General features: G+C 37.0%; 1 protein-coding gene across 6 annotated transcripts in view; it reads left to right on the plus strand.

The window, feature by feature from the left end:
* PDE10A (phosphodiesterase 10A) overlaps positions 1 to 18,478 on the plus strand; it is a 360,121-nt gene that overhangs the window by 273,248 nt on the left and 68,395 nt on the right. For all 6 annotated transcript variants that reach the window (XM_063390617.1, XM_063390616.1, XM_063390618.1 and 3 more), the window contains 2 exons: positions 6,127 to 6,155; positions 17,543 to 17,663. In XM_063390617.1, coding sequence (XP_063246687.1) covers positions 6,127 to 6,155; positions 17,543 to 17,663 — 150 coding nt within the window. The remainder of the gene's footprint in view (positions 1 to 6,126; positions 6,156 to 17,542; positions 17,664 to 18,478) is intronic.

The raw sequence follows: 18,478 nt of genomic DNA on the forward strand, positions 1-18,478 counted from the left end.
TACTCAGTCTTGATTTTTCTGCAAATTGTGAGGATTTTACTGCAAAGTTCAGTAACATGACAGTTGTTTTCAATGCAGTCAGAGGTGCAGAAAGAAGAAAATCAGGCAGGCTGCAAAGTTTCTTGTTCTACTTTTGATTCTTTATAGCGATAAATGCTGGAATCTGAAAATTTTAAACAACTTATTAGGAGTCCAATAGCTTACAGTTTTATTACAGGGACATGTTTCTCCAAAAAAAAAATCTTTTTTGTTTCTAAACAGAAGGAGACAAGAATACAGTGATCAAAAAGATAAGGATGAGAACAAAAAAGAAATAATTAAAAGCAAAAAGTGTACTAAAATTGTTGCTATCTGATTCTCTATTGCCCCAGGGTAAGTGAAAGATTACATTCTTCCTAACATGTGTAAGGTTATTATGTTCTCTTGCTGTCCCTGAGCCATATGCATTATTTCTTGCTGCAGAAGCTGACAACCTGCTGAAATTTCTTGATTTCTCTTTGGGCCAACAAGTCTTGGAAGCCTTTCTCCATGCCAGGGATGGGAAGGTCATGGCATTGAGCTGTGTGATCCCATCCCTTGCCACTCCTCAGAGTGGAGTGTGGGCTGTATATAGATGTTGGGAAGGCAGGAGGTAGTGCCTTTCCTTAAAGTTCTCCAGGCACCTTTTGAGTCGGGAAGAGGTATTCATGGTCTAGGAATAAACAAGCCAAACTCAGGAGGCCCAGCAGGGTCCAAAATGTATGCATGTTTTTAAAATATCCAATTGTCATGCAGTGGACAAGATCCAGGGGGGCTTTCTCAGGTTGCTGGAGCTTTGTGGGACCTGCTTTAATCAGTGTTCTCTTTTAATCATCTCTTTCAGCCCTGAATCACTATACGTTACAGAAATGCCGTGACATTTAATACATGGAAGCATTTCTGTTTTCCAATGCATGCTGTAGCAGTACTATTGATTTTATTGCAATTGCTTAAGGTATATGTCTGAGTAGTATTTGACCCAACAGCAAAGTAATTTTTTCCTTCTCTTTGAAAAAATCTGCTGAACACAATAAAACTTTGATTTTCAAGTTGGAATTTGGTATTTGAAAAATATTCAGGAGTAAAGGGACAGCTCTATTCAAAAGTGAGAGAACAGATTAGTAGTGATAATGCTGTTTCTTAGATACATTGATTGCAGAAAACTCTAAGGATACTTTATACTTGGCAACCAGGGCTTCTGGAACAACAACAGAAAAAGGGAAAATCGACTTGGATTTTAAAAGAGTAATTCTGAAATTGTGTTACTACTGGATGTGGGACTTCCTTCACCAAACATGCCTGCAAGATATGTAATCAATTTTAAGGAAAGCTTCAGTGCAGGTAGTGCAGTGAAAGCCAGGCAGAATTGTGTGTTGGACAAGAGAAGCAGTAGATATGGGCATAAAGATATAGCTGCAAACTGGTAAGTATGAAAAAATGATAAACTGTTGTACACGCTCTTCAGCCCATTGTCTTGTGGCTGCATTCCGGGATAAACAATGGTAATTGCACCTCGTTGACTGATAAGGTAGATGAGCTAACCACTTTTAATACTCTTGTCACTCAACAGCCCTGTTGAATAGGATATGAAGTCATTGGCTAATTACCATAAAACACAATCATAGACTTTCTTGGTAAAGCATATTTACTGCTGGAAACTATAAAGATTCTTCCTGATGGTCAGAGCCTAGGTTCCAACGTGATTTTTGCTGAGGTGTATTAAAGTTGACAGACTTGTATAGAATTTTATGGAGCTTTTAGGAGATGTGGGAATGCCCTGCTTAGATTAGTTTAAATTGTCACTTATGTTGAAGATTTTTATGATCATGGATGTATAACTGTGGAGCTACCATTGGTATGTTTTGTACTACTAAGCAATTTTGGAAACAGGAGAAAATCCTGGATCTTCCTCATGCCTTTCTGTTCTCACAAGGACTGGTGATACTTTCAGAAGATACCTTTTGGAAGTTTTCTGGCCAGAATAAGCCATCCTGCAAAATTGTTTCAACTGTTTCATCAGTTTAGTGTGGGCTAAGACCATAGAAAATAATAAGCTTCCAAATTTACCAGATATAGGTATGTCTAATGAAGTCAAATGCACATCTCCTGAATCCTATTGTGTGTAGGCCTTGTTTGCTTATATGCGGAGGAGTGAATTAAAATTTTAGGACACCTGGCAGACAATATGTTTCTCTGCTTACCATCTGCAGTGAAGTCTTGGTTCAGGCCTTATTTATTGTCTGATGCATGTTACTTGAGAGGAGGAAGAACTGAGCATCCTTTTTCAGGAACTTAAAAATCTAGATCTTATTGTTCATGTAAAATAGCTGGAATTCATGTTTTGTCCTGCTTTGGGGAAAGAATCACAGTATGCCACCAGTGATCAATCTAATGAATATTCCCTTTCAATATCTAAGTCTATGTTTAAACAAACTAACTTAGTTTTCTGTGAATTAACACAAGTGCTTCAGAATTTTTGAAAATTCAGTGTTTAGGTGCTCTTAATGAGAATGTGCATTAAGAAGCAGGAATGTTTTTGAGTGATGGCTTGAAATTTCTGTTGCATATGTATGATAGTTACTGCTTTAGGAAACCCACCCTCAGCTGAGGTGTCTTTGAAAGATCTTACAAATTCAGTGGAGATATAAGCTGCCAGATTCAAGATGTCTAAAACTAGGATGCAAAATACAATTAAAATAGACTGAGCAATTTCATCTGACTGATGCCATTCTACCACAGAGGTAAAGTAAACCTGGTAAACTTTATTTCAGGGTGGTGAGATCAGTCTTTAACCAATCTACACAAATTGATGTGGGATTTCTATTGATCTATAGGTGTATCAAGGTAAAAAAAACCAAAAGCAGCAAATATATCTCTGCTGGTCTAATTGCATTACAAACAACTTGTGTCTTTTCATCTGAAGCCTAAAGTAAAATTTCAAAAGAAAAATATTAGGTCATGCTGACACCTGCTCTGTGGGAAAACATTCCATAGAACCTGTTACTGTGAGCTATCAGGGATCTTATAAACAGCGTTAATCCTGAGCATTTGTTTGCTGTCATCAACAATAGCGTACCAGAAGCAGCAGTATTTAACTACACAGAAAGAACAACAGTATAAGACCAGGGAGAAAGACAATATTGTTTTCCCAGGAGAGTTCTTGTGATAAATCTGGGTATTAGAATCATTGCCTCCATTGTAAATGCCTCAAAATTTAATGTCTGAGATGTTGAAAACTCTTTGCATTAAAGTCTTCTTTGTGACTACTCTGGCTTAGCATCTTGCAATTGTCGAAAATTTATTTGCCTTTGTTTTGCTTTATTTTTTAAAATGCATCCATAGAAATGCAAGTGTGAAATGGGATTTTATTTTTTTTATGTGCAAAATGAAATCTAAATTTTTCCTATTAAATGAACAGTTACACAATTTAACTTTTCACACACACTCCAACAAAAAGAACCCCAAACCAAACTAAACCTAGCCTCATTTATACTGTGCCAAACAACAAACTTCAGTGGAGTTTTTTTTCTGTCTGTTTCCTTTCTTATTTTCTGCTTCTTCCTATCTTATATGACCAGGTTTAGTATGGGAGCTTTCCCAGATGAATGCTGTCTTTATTATTGTAATGATTATTATGCACATCTGTAGTGCACTGTGCAGTTGTTAATTAGAATTGTATAGGTAGTTAAGCTGAAATTGCGGTGGTATTTATGTCTTACAATGGTGTGAAAGTGATAGAATTGTGATGGTAGTAATTTATATTCCATATGTTACAATACATTGATTTTGTTCCAGTAAAGGGAGATCACTAGTATGATTTACCCATGCTTTTCAATATATACATCATGACTTGGGTAAGAGGATGCAGGGTTTAGTTTAATTTAGAAGATAAGATTTAAAAAAAAATTTAAGGGTATAGTAATCCAGGTACTGAGTGAGGTTACTGAGTGAGAACTAAAACCGGTGGCAAAGTTAATTCTGATAAATGCTGGCTACTTTATATGGGGGAACTAATTTTACACATACAATGGGGGGAGGGTCTTAGTTATAATTTTGAGATAGATATCAGTATTACAGATTATAAATGTTTGAAAATGCCACCCCAGGGTTTAGTACCTACCAATAAATAAGCACAATGTTAGGAATTCTTTTCAAACAGAGAGAAACTCCTTAAATCATCCCTGTGTCATTCTCTAAGTCCTAGCTGTGTTTGTCTGAGCTGCAGTATTGCCTGTAATTCTGTAATTCCCACCCCAGCAAGATGCAGTGGGACAGAGGAAGTAGGAGTGATGAGAGTTACCAGCAGCGAATCAGACCAGACCTCTCAAACCAGGAAAGGTTTAGATGAGGTATGAAGCAGAGAAGGACTTGCTTGAGAGATCTGTAGAATCTCAGGCCCCATAAATAAGGTGGATGGAGGGCATCAGATGAAATATGTAGTGTGCAGATTCAAAACAAAATAGTTTTTCTTGTATTATGTATTTGAACTATAGAGCTCATAGCATTTTGAGAATGCTGAAGACTGGTGACTTAGGTTTAATAACCAGCCAAACAAAATCTAACACCCCTCATACCCCACAAAAGTGTGAGGAATAACCCCCCATCCTTTAAACAGAACGGTGTCTCCCACTGGTTGAAGAAATGTTTGATCCATTGGTTACTGAAAACTGAGGGTTTGCTCCAAGGAAAGTGTCATGTGATCACTGTTTTCTGTTGTTCACAGTTCCTGTTGCTCAGTGTCAGAAATCAGGTAGTAGGGGAGATGGATTGTGAGTGTAGCTCTGGCTGTTCTAGTAACTGGTATGTAGATTTGTCTGGTTCAAGAAGGTAACCTCACTGAACGTGGCAGAGCATGTGTTACACATTGCACTGCAAGCAGCAGAACTGCCTTAAATAGCCAAATTAAGTTTATGTCTGTGATCTGCTTGTGTAAATTAGTGGCATATCATTTGACTGGCATTAAGAGGAGACTAATATTTGCTTATGGTTGTGAAATATATTCTTTTCCTTGGCATCACTCAATTTTGAGGAGACGTCATTGGTATAGAGAATTATTTTGTCAGAAATGGTGTATTAAATGTGTTTGCTAGAAAATCTGGGAGTTTTCTACCTTTATTGTTTAGAAGTTCATCTTAAATGGCAAGATATGAAGAGCCTTTGACATATGTAAGCATATGGTGTCTTCTGTGAGATTAAATATATTTCCTGACTTAATTTTCATTTCCCAAGTATAGTAATATGATTCCTAGAAGCAAATAAAAGGTTGCAAATAGTTCTCTTCATGTTTTCAGAAAAACAATAACCAACTGGAGGTTTGTAAAGGTGTGTTTAAGCTACTTTTGGAGTGTTTAAACTGAAAGTTGGAAACTCCTCTGGCAGACTTGTTCTTGCTGTATAGCTGCTTTCCCTGCATTTTCAGAAATACTACTCCATGTTTTAGCTCTGTTATTGTACCTGTGTTTATTTAAATATATTAAACTTACCAAAAATGCATGAAAGTCTGTTTAAAAGGACAAAACATGATATTTTGAGTGCATATATGTATGTATATGTACACCTTTGTGATCTGTTTTCTTTTAACATGCCAGATCACATCAGTGATATACTTCTTTTTTTATGGCTACAGGACTTTTTTTCCACATCCAAAGAAGTCAGCAGGACTAGTATCTTTGATATTAGAACAGAAGGTCTAAGTCTGCTTACTAGCTTCCCTTGTAGGATGATGGTGGCATATATTTGGTAGCAAAGACCTTTAATTCTGAGACTATGCAGTACTAACAATACCCTTATTGAATTGGAATGTAAATGTGTTTAGCTGGCCTGTGCCAGCTTCCCTCTGAATTCTGAAATATATGAAATTTTGTATTCTTATTAAGTCAGGACAGAATTCCTAAATACTTTCCCCTAATTTCAGCTGAATTTTAGCTTTAGAGGTTTTTAAAAGATTGTAAATACAAACTAGTCTCAGGATATTTCAATCACTTGATCAAACCATATTAGGAAAGTTTTGTACAAACGTGTGAAACCAGTTGGAGGTTTGTTATCTTGTTCTTCATTCAGTTTAGAAACTTCCCAGAGTTCCTAATTGTTTGGTTTGTTTCCTTTTAGATGAAACGGCGCCTAAAGAAGTCAGCAGGGTAAGTTCTGCTCTCTATCCCTTCTAAAAAGAAGTGGCCCACTGTTCACTTGAAATGATTTTTCCATAGACTCTGATCAAGATTTATCTCTATTCCTTGGTTATAGTGGATCTCCAGAGGAAAAAAAATGCTGTACAGACTGTCTAGAGAACAGTTAATAAGGAATATAAATATTAAGAACACTTGATTTGCTGTAAATAAATTGAAGGGTATTTTGCATTTAGAGTTCTCCCAGTGCTATTTTCATGATCCAGTTGTAAAAAGGTACTTCTTGGAAACCAGGAAATTCATGGGAGTTTGAGCATAACATCAGACTGTTAGTCAGTGTAACTGCCTCAATAGATGGCAAGCATAACAAGGGAATAAAAATGCCCTATTTAACAACTCCCTTTTGAGATGTGGTATGATACAATGAGTTAAATTCTCTAATTGAAAATATTTTGCAGTTGTCTGCATGAAATGTAATGTAAAATCCTAAAAAAACATATTTAGTAATGTTGTAGTTTAAATGTATGGGGGGTCCCCGGGGAGTGCCCCCCGGAGACCCCCGGGGTCTTTTGGGGTCGTGGTGTTCCCGTGCTGGCAGGCAAAGAGACTCAGACGCCGGTGGGATGCTGATGAGGTGAGGGTTTATTCAGAGCCTCACTCCAGGCAGGGAGCATGGTCCTGCGGGAGAGGGGGAAGGGAGAGAGGGAAAGGGGAGCGTCCGGAGGCCTCCAGGGGAAGGGAGGCAAAGAGGGCGAGACCCCTTGCCTTAGCATTCTTATCACAGAGGTTCAAAGGGGCGCGGTAACATTCTCCAGCCAATGAGGTTACAGATACAGGATACTGCAGGGAGGATACAGACTTGGGATAAACCATACATTTTCCAGGGGTGAGCTAGAGCAAACCATTTCCATAAAATGCATTTCCACATAGTAAGAGATTCATCTGATTGACACTGTGTCCTGCAGAATATCACTACTGAGGACTAATTACAGGGATTTATTAGGAATGAGTGCCTTTGCTGTGGATGAGAAAAGTTCAGTACATGACAATCTGTTGCCCTCAGGTGGGTCCAGCCATCCTGAGGGACCCCATAAGATGGGGGAGCCTGTACAATTTTCCGAGGTGGAATCATAGTCCTGTTTTGCTCTCCTTCTTGAATGTCTTGCATAAACTACTTCACGTTCCCAGGAGAGGCACGGTAGTGTCAGACAAGCATCATAAATAGGTTGAAAGACTGTAAAAACTGGCTGGATGCTCTTGCACTCAGTAGAAGCAGGAGAGAACTAAGGCTGGTAGTGGAAACCTCAGTTTTGTAACCCTGTGAGCAGAGGGCTGGGGTGAGGGGGAACGAAGTTCACCTCATATGTGTCTACAAAAAAGAGATTAAATGTTGTCTAAAGTGTGTTCATTCAAGCAGACATTTTCCATATATATGACATGCCATGGACTTATAAGGGTGTTGAGAATTTTGGTTAAAATTAGTATGTTTTAGTAATTCATTAGTTTTTCAACATGGTTTTTGTTCATCTCTTACTTAGTACGCTACTGTTACAACAGTGAATACCTTTTGGTGTAAATTGAAATTATTGTTATTAGTATATCTAGATATATTGTTTTGATCTCAAAATAACTAAAGATCTGCCTAAAAATCTCAGAAGCTCTAATTACGTATGTGGGAAAAGGCCTTTTAATTGTCATTAATTTAGTAGATTAACATTTACCAAAAGCTGTGTAAAACAGAATTACAGAACATATCTTGATTACCGCATCTGAGCTATTTAAGGCAAAGAAAACAAGTTCTGAACCCCCAAGTCTGCTTTGCCAGTCACTCCCTGTGTCTCTAAGACTGGTTGCAGCCATCTCAGCACCTCAAAGTCATATCTAGTGACTTAGGATTTCCTAAAGATGGATGGGCTGTCACTTGAAGTCCTGGAATCAGTAGGGTACAGATGATACTTGAGATGTTCTTGAGTAAACATTTTCTCCCTTGTTTTTTTTGCCATTAATCAGTGTGCACTTGGTATGTATACTGTGCTGCACTACTATTTGATTTGGCTTTTTTTTAAAGTAAAGTACTTGAAAATACTCAGTAATATACCATGCTACAAATTAACAGGTTTGTTTATTTGCTGTATTTTCGAATAATGCCATATGTAATAATGTAGACCATTGTAACACATCCTCTTTCTTCAGCAGCAGCTCCAACACATACCAGTTTAATTAAAATATGATCATAAATTAGAGTTTAAATTAGGAAAGTTCTGTATGTGAGTAATGTTTTTCAGATAAAAAGACATGTTCATGCTGACTGAAGAACTATGAGTTTTGAAGTCATTAAGTGTTGCATTTTAATTCCTAAAAACATCTGCAAGAAGCAGCTTGTATTATAAGGAAGGAAAAATTAAGGCTAGTGAAAGGAATTTTATTGCAGAATTAAATCACCAATTGTTTTAACAATTCAATGTTAGCTAGGAAATGAGGTAGGAATATACTGAAAAAAATCTTTAATTGTCGTAAGGAAATTTACTGTTTTCAATGATTTTATGTTGCGGTTTCACACTTTGAAAATTTAAGAAATTTTGAAATGGAAGTTTTGAAATCCTCTTGTGTATGAACTGCATTTTGAATATATTATGATTTTTAAATTCTTAGTAGAAAACTAAAATAAAGCAGCACACTTGGCTGTTGGAATTTCATTTCAAGTTTTTGAAAGAAGGGAAGAGGAGAAAACAGGAGAGAAAACCTCTGCATAATTTAAATTCTGAGAATTGTACAATAGAAAAGAAGTTTTTCAAAATTTATGATTTTTAATCCTGGTCTACTAATGGCAATTTTGTCAATATTTTAGTGTTCAGAAATTATGTGAAAAGATTTCCTCGTTTGGCCTGATGTAGCATCTGATGGGTGGTGGAGGGGAAAGATTTCCTGATTCCTGTAGACTGCTTTTGGCATAAAAACAACTCTGGTTACAAAATACCTCATGAGCATCTGTGACCAGTGAACCTGTGAACTTTTTTCTGAATACTAGTTTCCAGTGTTTATGAAATATATGTGACTGGGGACAGAATCTCCTTTTTGCATGATGTAGTATTGGGAACATCCTTGGAAATGCTGAGTTTCTTCTGCTTACTTGTTGTGCAGATGTCTGTTGGCTGATCCCATCCATCCTAGCTACATAAAGTGGTTTTCTGGGCAGGGGAATTTCAGAAAGAAAACCAACTGTTGAACTACTTGGATGAAGAAAACTTAAGCTGAATACTTTATTATTTTGCTGTTTCATCTGCAAAAGACGAAAGTAGAGGAGTGTGAGTCTGAACACCAAGTGCACGTGTATTCGTGCACATCTATAAAGACGTAGCTCTCTGACAACATTAGTGAAAACAGTGTGCTTTGGAGACATGTTATTCTTTTCAGTTGGCAAAAATAATCCCTTTCCTTCATGAACTATAGCCAGGATTCTGTTCTACGTGCTGCTAAGTTTCCCGTGATCACTGTGTGCTCTTTTGTACCTCAGATTCTGAAGTTTAAATGAAAATACTCCATGTTCCTGATACGATCACGGCAAAAATAGCTGTTCATTTTGCTTAATAACTTTCCATTCCATGTTTACTTGAACAATACTTCCAGTGAAGCCTCCTTTTGGCAAGTACCTTTGCTTTGTAAACTCTGGCAATGCCAACAGCAATTCACTTTGCAGAAGTTTACCATATAAACACCAGAAAATTATTACCTAGCAAGTGTCTTGCTCATTTAGAGTACTTTATTCTTGGAAACAGGGATGATACTTTAATCCTCTCCTTTCCCCTTTTTGGACTTGCAGCTTTTTGGCAGCTGCCTTGGCACCAGCCAGCACCCAGCACAGTATGTCACTGCCAGTCAGAGAATTAGCAAGTGTGTTTTCAGTAAATAGTTGCAGTAATTGCATGTATCTTTACTGTGCAACTGATAATAAAGGTTTGGGCTCTTTATGACACGTTGGAAAAGCAAGCTCATTCCTTGTAGTATCTTCTTAATAAAGATGGGATTAAAATGATTTTATGCTGTCCCAGAACTGGGAAAAATTAATCAAAAAGTTAGGGGAACTAGAACAAATATAAAAATATATATAGATATATATTTAGCCTTTAGAAGTGTTGTAAATGGCATTGCACCTATTGTCACGAGAAGATGCTTGTATAAGCTGATTTCTTTAAAAAGAAAACCTTGTGAATACTGTGGTAGTGATAAGCAACTGTGGTAGGAAAATGTAGAAGTTTATTTTTAATTTTGTACATGGTGTCTTTATAGTGCTTGCAAGTCAAGTATTAGGAGGGAATGTCATTTTATAAAAAGCTTTTTAAAAAGAGGAGCAGTATTCAGCCTTGTCAAGTTAAACTGAAGCTCATTATGCTGTTTTATTATATAATCTGGATAGGTGATATAATTGAGATATTCATGAAGTTTTATGAACCTTACAGCTAATAAAAGATTATATGGTTACTTCTATGTGATCATAATGTTCTTTTCTCATAGGTGAAGCCTTTGCTTTTTTTATGATGTATTTTTCCCACTGTGAAGCTATTTTTTTCAGTGTTACCATTTGGTAACAGGGAAGGAGCTCATGGGAAGGTTAGAATGAACATCAACAGAGTGGGGGCTATGGGGCAAGAAGCTTCTTCTAGGAAAGGTGTTCCCTGTCTCTCTGAGGCTTGAAGATCAGCTACATAAAAAGGCTAGGAGATGCGTGCCTTCACAACTAGTGAGTCCCTTCTGTGCAGAGTAAGAGAGCTGGTTTGCCTCATAATAGGGCCTGTGCTGCCAAACATCATCTCGTATTTTCCCGTCTTTGCTTTTGTCATGAAGGAGTTTGGGTGAAGAAAAAATTCATAACTACCTGCCTATGGTGCTGCAATGCTAAACTTTATTTACCATGCAAGTTCTAACCCATGTCCTCTCCAGTCAAAACAAGAATAGACGTCAGACAAATGCGTGTAGGAGTAGTTTTCTCTGAGGCTATGTACAAGCATTAAAATTAATCACCTCAGCTAAGACTGCTCTTTATAGTTGCTTGCTTTCCAGTGTCCAAGTTTAAAGAAAACTGGTTACTCCAGCCAAGCCCAGCTACCTCTTCTGATTTTTTTTGAGTTTCCTCTCCAAGATCATTGCTCCTCTGAAAGCTATCTCTGCACTGTAAGTTTGCTTACCACTTTCTTCAGTCTGAGGATTTCACATCCTTTGGCTCAGCATTTCCACTTTGAAACAAGGCAGTTTGATTAGCCTTTTGTAAGGTGGGAGACGTTTGTGTTACTTAATTATTTTTTTAATGAAGTTGAAATCCATATTTTTGTTTCTACACATGTGCAGTTTATATGTTTTCAGTGTTATTAGAATGTAGTTATCTCATGGTTATCTATGCCCCAAAATAACAAAACACCAGTTTCCATGCAAGATGGGAACTAGCCATCAGTACAGATAAACAATGGACAATATTGCAGCCAGTGAAAGTACCAGGCCTACAAAAGGTAGCAGTATGCATAAACATACATGGCAAACATGCACACAACCTATCTCACTACACATAAAAATGACTACAGAATAATTTTAATATTGATTTAATTAAATAGGTTGACTCTTTTTTTTTTTTTCTTTTTTTTTCCAGCAACCATTTATTTTTTTCTTTTTACCTGCTGGTCATCAGAAGTTCAATAACATTACTATCACTAAAATAAAATTTCTTGCATTTAAAGAAGTAGGTGGCTATTGTGATACTTACAGGTCTGGCCTTCTTTGTTTCTACACTGGATGTCTGAATACTCATTGTGATAAACTGTAGTGACACATGGAATGAATATTTTAGGTACTTTTAAAGCAAATGTCTATTACAAGGCTGCCTTTGCCTTCAAGGGACTGGATTTAGTCACCAATATGTTCCTTTCTAGTTATGCATTCCTTTGCAGGAAGGAGGAATAAAAGGAAGAATAAAAAAAAGAAACACAGGAGAATATTCTTCAGTTTAAAAAACCAATTAATATGTGGGTAAATAAAGTAACAATGCCAAAATTCTTAAAGGACATGTAGTATTTCTTTAGAAAAGATACAAGTAATTGAGTATTGATTATCTTTCCAGAAGATAAGTTATGGATGCAACTGGAAAATTATGTAGAGCAAGTCTCTTAAATCAGGATATGGTAACTGTGCATATGGGATTTTTCATAATGCTACCTGAGAGAAGGGAAGGCTGATCTATTTCAGAAAAAGGCATCAAATATTTTAGTTTATTTACTTCTTTTTTTGTGACAACAATTTTTTTTTTGAGAAGTACAGAGGTGTTGCTGTTGGGAAATCGTTTTTACAATGCAAGTATCACTGGCATTGAGAGCTTAGGTATGTAATACCTGTCTTTTTATACTTCTGGGCAAGTATGAAAATACCTAGCGTAAAGTATTCTGGACTGACATCTCAATCAAATATTAATTCAGACCATTAAGACTTCAAACAAGCATTCTTTTGTTATTTGGAGGGTGTTTTTAGTTCGTCTTTGAATTCTTTCCCTGATGACTCCTGTTGCCAAGACTATAGTTTTATAGGAAAGAAACCTTGTGTTGGCTGGAAGTTTATGAGGAGATTTTGGCTGTTTTCGGTTCAGCAACTGCCTATGTTCTGTAGTGTGCTAATAGAGAAGAGAGGAGCTGTCAGTTTTAAAGATGACTGAAAAACCTTGGGTGAAATCCAGTCCCTGCCTAAGGACATTCTTTTGTGTAAATGTTGCACAGAATTACTTGAATTCATTATCTGCAAATTTTGATGCTGCCATTGACAGTTTAATTTAGGCGGTTTGAAGAACCTGGTTATCTAAAACATGAACTGATGTAACCAGATTGAGAATGGGTGTTTTAAACTCCTCTGCCTTGTGTGCAATGTCCTTGGCCTATGTACGTCCTTTATTCTCAGTGATTTCACACCATTCAAGAGCTGAGGTTCCTTACACAAACCTCTATTTGCCCCAGTAGAATTTAATCCAGGTCCAGGAATTCCTTCTTACCTAGACAGCTGAGTTCAGTTTTTCTTCCCAAAGAATGTAATTTTGATTTCACAAAGTGGTTTTTGTTGTTTGTTTTCTGAGGCTGTTTTTGTTGGTTGTTTGTGGTTTTGGTGGGTGTTTTTTTGTTTGTTTGAGATGTTTCTCTTTTTTGTTTGTGCGTATGTGTTTGGTTTGGGGTTTTTTTCCCCCTTTTTTAGTCTGCTTACATGTCTTGGATCAAAAAATATGTCAACTTTCAAGTATCTATCCATCTGTCCACAGTGTGGCCCCCTGTGACACCTCTAGAGTGCTTTGGAATTGGATAAAATTGGTGGCACTGGGTACAACATGTATAGCATCGGGTCACTCAGCACTGCTGAGGCTCTTATTGTACACTCCATCCCGGCAGCCTGCACAGCGGTGATAGGCACTGGCTCTCTCCTCCTGGTTTCTCTGGCACAGCAAATGAAATAAAGGAAACCTGGGATGCCCCAGTTTTCCCAGGACATTTGAGTTTGGTCGTTTTGTTTTGTGTGTTGTGGGTTTGTTTTTGTGGGGTTTTTTTTTGTTTGTTTGTTTTGTTTTGTTTTCCTTCTCCTCAGCCATTGAATTTCTATATCCCCAAAGAACATTTGGCTATCCCTCTCCACATTAAATGGAATTTGAGTGCTGGTTTAATCTAACTGTAGTCTATGATAGGGTCATACACTTTAAGGCCTGCAAAAGGGCTAGGTTCTGTTGCAAAACCAGGCATTTGTTGCTCTGGAGAAAGAGCTCTGTAGTAGGGAGTAAGTTTTACATAGAAACTAGTCATGGCTATTTCTAAGACATTTTTAAAAAGTTACAGAGCAAATGGATCAACTTCTGAATTATGTTGGCACTTATTGACCCCCTGCTGTATTAATGAAGGCTTTTTGTTGCAGCAAAGGGTCTTTTACCTTCCTGCAAAAGCACAGAATGCCTGTGGTACAGCTGCCCTGTGAGCATCAAAGCATGGAAATAATCTTAATTTCAGGATTTTTTGTTTGTTTTGTGGGGATTTTTGTTTTGTTTTGTTTTTGGGGGTTTTTTTTTTAGATATTCAATTGTGTACTTGACTATTAGTTTCTCCATGTGTCTTAATTGTTTAGAATGAATACTTAAAATTCATCTCATTCTACAGTATTTCAGTATCTCCTTTCAAGTTTATGTTCCTAGCTCCTTGTTTAGTTATAAGTCACAAAACTATTCTTAACCTGTCATGGGTTGTTGTCTTCTATTGCACTGCAATATTCTAAAGACTATGAACCATATAAATAATTTTACATAAATCCTGTAAAAACAACCTTATTTTATATTTATAAATTTTAGTATGAATATTTATAACACAATTTCCCTTCTTAATTGTTAGTCCATTTTCATAGCTTTAAAATATACACAGCTACTAGAAATATGATGCTGGTATGATAGCGCTAAACTAGTTTTTAGTCTAGTTGAATTATTTTATGTAATGTCATTGAAATTCAGAATTTTACAGTAAATGTACCAAAATACTTGTAGACACTGAATCTTAAACAGGAGGAAATCAGCAACGGGAAAAATGAATTAAGGAAAAAGTTGATCAGTATTAATAATGTTCCAATTGCAAATTCAGAAACTCTACTTAGTCTGTATAATATTGTATATATATAATAAACACTCCTTTCCCACCAAGTGTGTGTAATTTTTTTTGAGGAGTTGCTTTCTCAAAATAAGTTTTACACCAAATATGCACAAAAATGTGTTAGCAACCACATCGAGTAGTGCTTGTTACCAGAGTTTCCTGATGACTTACTCAGTGTTTAAATACATGGTTTCATAAAGGCTATTGTGGCTTTTCAACCAAACATAATTGTGGTTATCCAATCTAAAATGCCTAGAACCTAATAAAAAAACCCTTTCACTCTACTGTAATAAAAGGAAAAGCATTTCACAGCATGACGGAGTACATCTTTGTTGATGGTTGATCTAAGAATTACTTAACTGAGAATGAGGACAGGCTGTGTGCATCTGGCCAGTTGTGGGTGTGCAGATGGTCGGTTCCAGACGCGCACCGTGTGACAGCGGCAGGCGTTACGCAGCTGCCCATCTTTTCGGTGACACAAATGGAGGCAGCGGTCTGCCCTGCTGACCAAACGTTTGCAAGCACATGTGGTAGAGGTGAGGATGAAGGGCACATAGCTGTTATATAGTTGCTGGGCATGTTGAGCTGCTGCTTGGTTAGCAGGAAGGCAGTTACCCTGCCATGCCAATGGGCTCGTTTTGATGATGCGTTCTCTTAATGTATTAGCTTTAACCTTTGAGGATTTCATTGAAATCCCGACTGTGCGTCACAGGCAAAAAGATGTGTATTCATTTCCAAGTTCTGAGAAGGCATTTTTCCACATGATAAAGGCTTTGTGCATGTGTGCTTGATTAGCTGTTGTTGCTCTAGGGTATGTGGCTACACATACTTTAGACTGGGGTTAGCACATCTGAATAGTGTAGACTCTCGTTCACCATTTTCATACTTTACGGCTACTTATGGCTACAGATTGTTAAGTATAAAAGCTCCACTTGCATGAAACTATGCTATTGTTTTCTCTCTTTGAATAATAACCATACAGGAGTAAATGTTGGACACAACAGAGGGCAGGCAGTGGAAGCTTGCCAGCTGCCATATGGTGCTAATATTGGTGGTGGCACACTGTATTGTAAACTCAAGACTTGCAGCAGTTTATGCATTTATGCAGTGTGACCTTACATCGCTGTCAAAATGTATAACCATCACATCATTTTACAGAAAGAATTATGAAGTGTCAGGTTTGTTATACATGAGAATATTTGGACAGCCTAGGACTCAAATGTTCTAATATGTCCATGTGGAGCAATAGATTAATAGATTAAGAAGAGGTCATGGCAAAGATTGTATGGTCTCAGGAGCCATTTTAAAGTCAAGATTAAGATCTGCTGAATTTAAAGAAACTGGCAATTGATATTACCCAGGAAGCACTTTGGATTTTTTTTGTTTGTGGAGCTTTTTGGGGTTTTTTGAGATGAAGCATCAAAATGTATCCTAAATATATATCTCTACATGCTCTCTATTCATGACATAGTATGTTGTATGCATGAAAATTAAAGGGGGAATAAAAATCATATAATGAAATATATTGTGTAAAGTATGAGTTTAATCCATCAGTAAGTGTCACATGTAGAGGCTCTTCACATTTACAGACAGTGAAGATTTAGAAAGATATTGAGCAGTTGCACATAAACATTGGAGTGGTAGTGGGCTAGACTGTGATACTCTGAACATTTACAGTATTTTCCATAGTAGTTTATATTAGTCTGATCTATATTAAACTTGGCTCTGAAATGTGAATGAGCAGAAGAGTAAGCCTTAGTCTTTCAAGCAACATTAATTTGTCTAAATATCACCAGCTTAATTTTTAGTTTAAGCAATGTAATTTACTGCATCATGGAGTTCAGTAAGTAATTGACCGTATTACTTTCATCAGTTACCACATTACCAGTTTTGGGCAGGGTAATGCATCTTTACTTAGTGCCAAGTATTGCTTTCTGTGAAATGATTGTTTGTGATGCTGTCATGCTACACATACACATTTAGTGCTGTTTTTATCAGCCCTTCAGAACTTGGGAAATGGATAAACAAATGCAGCTGGGCCCCTGAAGGGAGGCTGCATCTCCTTTCCTGTGAGATTTTAACCATATCATGCTGTTCCATCATACCAGCAATCAGCACCCCATGGCTCCCATCTAAATATCCTAACTGATTTGTAATCTGCCAACAGATTTGATTTGTGTCTGCCATCATCAGTTGAAACAAGTGCCTATGAAGCCACAGTAGCTGGCATGATTTTGACACATGATTTTTATTCTTCAGTTGGTTGGTGTTAATTGCTTCTGTATTTGAAATGCTGAGCTTCCTGAGCTACCACCACCTGAAAGCTCTGGTGCTTGGCACAGGTCTCTCATTTGGCACATGAATATAAGGTGGAAGTTGCTAGCTAAGGCAATTGCTTGCTTCCTTTCCTGGTGGACTGGGAGCTTAAAAGGAAAGAATTGAAGTTTACTTACTTGGTAATTGTCCTCACTCACAATTGCTTTAGACATTGTCCATGACCCTGGCTCAGTTTAGGTGATTAATAATTGTTCAGTGATGTTCTCAGTGTGCTTTGAACAAATGTCTTATGAACAGAGAAGGGAGTGCTGTCCCTCTCGCTTAGCAGTGACCTTGTTCTTCAGGCAGCTGGATTAGGACAGTTCTGCTTGGCTCAGTATTGAAATCTTAACATATTATTTTAAAAGATTTTGTATGTTTAAAACCTGCAAAATGCATCTCAGTTACTCTAAAATGTTGTTCTTATCTTTGCTTCCCTAGTACCAGGATACGAATATGCAAGGCGTGGTGTACGAATTAAACAGCTACATAGAGCAGCGCCTGGATACAGGAGGAGATAACCAACTGCTTCTCTATGAACTGAGCAGCATCATTAAAATAGGTAAGAAGGAGAATCAGATGTCTCTGAGCTGTTACTCAGCATCCCTGCACAGCACAATTCTTACGTGGTTTAATTAATAAGGATAGGTATTGAGGGATAACAGTGTTCCCACTGGATGTTCTCTCAGTGTGAACTTACTTCACCTTCTGTCCCTCAGTGAATCCCTAGCTCCACTTAAGTGAATTTCATCTTTGGAGAGAGTTGGATATCCAATTGAAATATTAGAGTCTCATGTTAAATGAACCAAAGAATTGACTATTCTGGTTATGATGGTGTTTCAATTTCAACAGTGAAAGTGAAGAAAAGAAGAGAAAAATCTATTAGTAATATCACTGCATACTTAGACTCCCTTTGAAACATTTGAAATGTCATTAGAAGAAGGCATATCTTTTGTGTGATCTCAAATGAAACTCAGTTGAACTATTTTTTTCTATCTGATATAAGTGCCTTTTGTGGTACGAAAATTTTACGTATGAGCAAAAGTTAAAAATTGAAAACAAACAAAGCACTCTCAATAACAATGTAATTGTAATTTGGCTTCTTTTTAGCCAGAGTGGATCTACTCAGACTTCAATAAGAAGTGTCACAGTACATTTCAGTGAGCTCTTCAGAAAGGTTTTACTGGCCCAGCTACTTCTTCATTTTTTAATGATGAGTAATAGTTCCGGTTTGTATGTATGATGTTTTAAAAAAACCTTTGCTGATTTTGCTTAAGCTTTTATTTGGATATTGATGTCCAACTCACAGCAAATCAAATTTATTAATACACAGCAAGTGAGACTTGACAATAAATAGTGCTCATGATTTACAATTTA

The sequence above is a fragment of the Prinia subflava genome, chromosome 2 (genome assembly GCF_021018805.1).
Source record: "Prinia subflava isolate CZ2003 ecotype Zambia chromosome 2, Cam_Psub_1.2, whole genome shotgun sequence".
NCBI lineage: Eukaryota > Metazoa > Chordata > Aves > Passeriformes > Cisticolidae > Prinia > Prinia subflava.